The sequence below is a fragment of the Morone saxatilis genome, unplaced genomic scaffold (assembly GCF_004916995.1).
Source record: "Morone saxatilis isolate NCDOM2014 unplaced genomic scaffold, NCSU_SB_2.0 Contig6, whole genome shotgun sequence".
Taxonomy (NCBI): domain Eukaryota; kingdom Metazoa; phylum Chordata; class Actinopteri; family Moronidae; genus Morone; species Morone saxatilis.
Window position 1 is genome coordinate 13,897,204 of NW_023340206.1, and position 5,606 is coordinate 13,902,809.

General features: G+C 37.1%; 1 protein-coding gene across 1 annotated transcript in view; it reads right to left on the reverse strand.

Moving 5' to 3' along the window:
* Window positions 1-5,606, reverse strand: part of LOC118340089 (leucine-rich repeat flightless-interacting protein 2-like) — a gene marked incomplete in the record, with an annotated part of 16,265 nt that overhangs the window by 7,694 nt on the left and 2,965 nt on the right. The window contains 2 exon segments of the mRNA XM_035677948.1: window positions 326-373; window positions 4,496-4,582. Coding sequence (XP_035533841.1) covers window positions 326-373; window positions 4,496-4,525 — 78 coding nt within the window.

Here is a 5,606-nt window from a genome sequence, read left to right on the forward strand (position 1 = left end):
AGGAGGAGGGAGAAAGGACAGGAAGGAAGGAAGGAGTTTTGAGGAGAGGAGGAGGAGGAAAGGAAGGAAGGAAGGAAGGGAAGCGGGAGGAGGAGGAAGGAGGAGGAGAAAGGGAAGGAAGGAAGAAGGAGGAAGAAGAGAGAAAGGAAGGAAGGAAGGGCGAGGAAGGACGTTAGTTATTGATTCAGTTTTTTAGATGGAAAAATTGAGTTTTTGATTTTCATGATATTTTCGAACTAACAGAAACAGAAAGGTGGCTGGACAGCAGGATGACGTTAGGCTGCAGACTGATAATTGATTATTGATCAGCTGCAGACTCACCCTGGAAGCTTCCTCTGCTGCCCACAGACATTCTCTCCTCATCATCTGAAATCTGAAACACACAAACACACAGGACTTGAGACCAGATCCACCAGTCTGACCCAGGACCAGGTCCTAACCCAGGTCCCCTGGTTCTCCTCCTAAATTCCAGGTCGCAGGTCCTTGTCCAGGGTCCATTAAACCTAGAGGGCAGCAGACGATTAGGATCCCAGGGCTCTTACATTGATAATCAATTATTATTATTTCATTCATCATTATTATAATCAATAATAATCTCAGTTTCATTGTAAGAAGACATTTTAGTTCCACTATGGAGACATATTATTGATCCAGATATTGATCCAAGATATTGATCACTGGACAGGGGTGTTGTCAGGACAGGAGAGTGTCAATCCATTAAACAAAACAAATATTTAACAACCTACATCATTTCAATTTGATTATTGATTGTTATTATTATCTGATAAATAAACAGGCCTTCATTATTATTGATTAAACCAAACTCAGAGCGCCACAATGCATCTCAGGACCAATGAGTGCTACTGCCCACCAGAGTCCATTCACAAAACCAGTCATTTTACCTCCCAGTGCAACGTTCAAACTGGACAGAAACAAAACAAAATCACCCAAATTGTCTTTGTTTGTCTTTTCCAACAATCACCAAAAGTCGAATAATCCTTTAATTCACAGAGTTTAATGCTGCACAAAGGGGCTGCAATGTAGTCATTAGTTAACTGTTAGTTAATCCTGTGGATTATTACACCATAATATCACTAACCCTCTCCACAGACCCAGAGACAAAAACGCTAATTTTAGCAGATAAACAAAAAAATACACTCAAAACTCGAAAGAAATAAAATAAACTTATTAAAAGTGTTCTCTGTTAGTGTTTCCAACAAATCACAACTTCTGGTTTGGGTGGACATAAATCCTAATTCACCAACGTAGGATGATAAAAACAGCAGTTTCAGTCGGAGCAGACCGGGGGCTATGGGAAACAAACCACAGAGAGGCTGCATAACAACACAGGCAGGGAGAGGAGACACCATGGATACAGCTGATTTAATTCACTCTTCCTGTTGATATTACAGTTAACAGACGGCCAAAGAAGGAGAGGAGGAGGAGGGAGGAGAGGAGGAGGAGGAGGAGGAGAGGCAGATTACAGACCGCAAGCGTGCTCCGTGAGTGGCGAAATTACCGCTCACTGTCCTCCTGGAAAGCCCACGAAGAAGAAACACAAATTAGAAAGTTGTATAAGAACAGACAGGCAATAGACAGGACAGACAGGACAGGCAGGCAGGCAGGCAGGCAGGCAGGCAGACAGACTGGACCTAACAGCCTGGACAGGGACAAACTTGAGGGCAAAGGCAGGGCAAAGGCAAGCATATGAAACATCTATAATCAATAAGATCAATAATCAATAACGATTAATAAAGGACATGCTTGTGTGCAGCTACAGGGACTTCATGCAGTGGGAAGAGGAGAGGATGAAGGGTCTGAACTCAGATTATCTGTCAGACAAGGGATTAAACAGGCGCTAATCCACAGCTGGTCTGAGCACGTGCCACAACAAACAACAACAACAAAAACACACAACAAACACACAAACAAACAAACAAAACATGATCAACCTCTTAACTGACTTCCTAGTTCTTGTGAACTGGTTTTACCTTTCTGGACCTCCAGCTGCTGATCAGAATCAACATAAACAAACAGACCGGATGTTTTTTACACTCCACAGTCCAATGATTGGTTATTGTTGTTTGTTGTTATTGTTGGTTTGTTGTTATTACTACATTACATTACATTACATTACTTATATGTAATAGACATGTTCAGTAAGGGTTAATGTGCTGGATGTCTTTTTAATTAAATATTAATACAATTACAAAAAAGTAAAAAATTTAAATGTAAATAATGTGAAAAAATGTATAAAATATTTATATTTTACTATTAATTTAAAGAACCATTAATTGTTTAAAAGATTGAAAATACATAATCACATATTTACTGTTTATTTAATAAACTGGTTAAATTCAAGTGTATTGCTGTTAATGACGTTTATTAAAAAATGATGTAAAATCAGTGGATCATTAACAGTAAAATATTAGTTGTGTAACTTTAAGATGGGATCAGTTAGTTAACTGGACAGATATCTTTATAATGATGGAATGAATAAAATGTTGTTTATCAGTGTATAAGCATTGGTAAATGTCCAAATACAGTTTTTGTTATCAGTGTAAAACAGCAATACATTACTGTAATATACACACATAATTGACTTTTATTACAGTTCTATAACTTTTAACATTCACATTAAAATAATAACAATCCAATTAATAAACAGCACTCTGCTCGTAAATGTAAGTCTGATTATTGTATTATAAAAGCAGATTCACCTGGGATTTTATAGATCATTGTTTTTACACTGTAAATATCTAAAGATTTTATGTTAAATTAAAGACACAATATTGTTATTTAACTTCTAAATCTTTAACAGTGATTTATCTTCTTAATGTTTGTTTTGGTTGTGTGGGAATAATAATAATAATATCTATCATGTGGATGTCACTTCCTGTTGTTTGGGTTTTAGAGGGTCAATAAAGTTGATCAGCTGATCAGAAAGAATCAGGTTTGGTCGGAGGTTTTCCATGGGAGTCCTGAAGGAGTCTGACACAGTCCTAACCATCACTGGGCTTCAATGTGACCCACTATTATCCAGACCATAATACTTTCTGGGATAGGGGGGGGGGGAAGGGGAGGGGAAGAAGGGAGAGAGAGAAGAGGAAGAGGAAGAGGAGGAGAAAATGTTAGAACGAGATAAAAAAGACTTCAGGTTTAACAGGTTTTAAAGAGTAAAACAGGTGCGTTTGTTTTAGACCTCTTTGCTGTCTGTGCGGGTGGAGCTGACTGCTCCCTGAGTGGTAAACTCCACCCGGCTGGAACGCCCAGAGGAGTAAAACTAACAGCAGCGTAGGTTTAAGGTGGAATGGAGGAGTTAGTTGTACCTTGTGGCTGTGAAACAGCTACAGCGGGCGGGAGGAGACACAAGAGGAGAGACTGAAGGTTAGAAACCAGAGGTCAGAGGTCAGAGGTCAGGCTGGAGGTCAGGCTGGAGGTCAGTGGAAGCATAGCATAGCTCCCTCCAACCAAACTCCATTGAGAAAAGCATTTGATCGTGACGTATTGATCGGTTTATTGATATTGAATCAGATCTGATAGAACGAGAGGAGCTCAGTGACAATAACAACATCAACATAATCAATACTAAAGAATCTGATTGAGCCTGTGTTTCCTATCAGACCAATTAATCATTATTGATCTTCTGTTCCGAAGTGAGTGCAGAGAATGTTCCAGCCACAGCAGCCAATCAGTAATTGATGAGCTCTGATTGGATATCAGTAATCAATGAGCTTCAACCGATCAGAGTCCTTTGGTTTGATTGATCTCATTAAAAGTTACACTGAGAAGCACAACAACTGGTAATAATAATAACAATAATAATAATAATAATAATAATAATAAGTTATTTCTGAGGATCCACTTTTTAAAACTACAAACATGGCGTCACAGTGAGAAGAATGCTGAGTAAAGCTGCATTTAAGAACACAAACGTTTGATAAAACAGTTTCAACAGTTTCCAGCTCAGTGAATGTTTGTGTGCATTTAGTTCAAGTTAAAGACACTTTATAATGTTACTACATTATTATATAATATAAATATTGAGTAACAGTGTAGCACCAGGACAGATCCTCGAAGAGCTTGATAGTTGTTGTTGTTGTTGTTAATATAAGTACTCTGTGCAGTTTGTTATAAAGAGTTGTAGAGGTACTCACCAGAGAGAACGGAGGAATAAAAGCATCCAAACATCTGCTGACTGACTGACTGACCGACTGACTGACGATCACACCCACTGTTACCCACACACTGACCTTTGACCTGTGACCTCACACTCAGGAAGTAAACTCACCCAGAACCTGAAACAGTACTACTAGAACCTACTAGACTCTGCTCAAAGGCTGACCTTTTATTACTTTATTACTGTTATTATTATTATTATTATCATTAATATTATCATCATCACTACTATCAGAGGCTGTGATTGGACGTTGGTTAGAATCAGCAGCCAATCAGGAGAGCCCTCCCTGGACCAATCAGATGAAGCGGTGTGTACCTCTTTCTGTTGTCTCTCCAGCTCCTTCATCCGGATCTCTCGGGCCTCGGCTCTCGCCGCTCGCTTCGCCGCCAGCCTCGCCTCCGCCTGTCACACACAGATCAATATTACTATTGATTATCCATAATCAATTATTTAACCCTTGGAGCCATCAGCTGCTGGGAATAAAAATATAAATATGGAAATAACTGTTCAATCGATCACCAATGAATAAAATCAATAAATTAAAGATTTACTGAGCAGCAACATTATGTTATTGAACGTTACTGAATGTTAATGAACATTAATGAACGTTATTGAACATTAACGAATATTACTGAACATTACTGAACATTATTGAACATTACTGAACATTATTGAACATTACTGAACGTTACTGAACGTTACTGAACATTAATGAAAATTACTGAATATTATTGAACATTATTGAACATTAATGAACATTAATTAACATTAATGACATTAAAGGTTATTGAACATTATTGAACATTGCTGAACGTTAATGAACATTAATGAACATTAATGAACATTAATGGACATTATTAAAGATTACTGAATGTTAAGGAACATTACTGAACTTTACTGAACGTTATTGAACATTGCTGAACGTTAATGAACATTATTGAACGTTATTAAACGTTACTGAACATTAATTAACATTATTAAAGATTATTGAACGTTAATGAACATTACTTAAAGGTTATGAACGTAATTAAAACATTATTGAACATTGCTGAACTTAAATGAAACATTATTGAACGTTATATTGAACATTAATGAACATTGCTGAACGTTAATGAACATAATGAACATTTAATGAACATTATTTAAAGGTTATTGAATGTTAATGAACGTTAAGGAACATTATTGAACATTGCTGAACGTTAATGAACATTATTGAACGCTATTGAACGCTATTGAACTTTATTGAAAGTTATTGAACATTAATGAATGTTATTGAGTGTTATTGAATGCTGTCTGTACACAGAGGGGAAGATATCACAACAATAAGAGTAATATATTGATTAATATACACTGATCAATAAACAATAATAAATACTGGCATAATTTTCCTCCAGCAAGGGGCCTCTCTCTCTCTCTACCTGTCTGT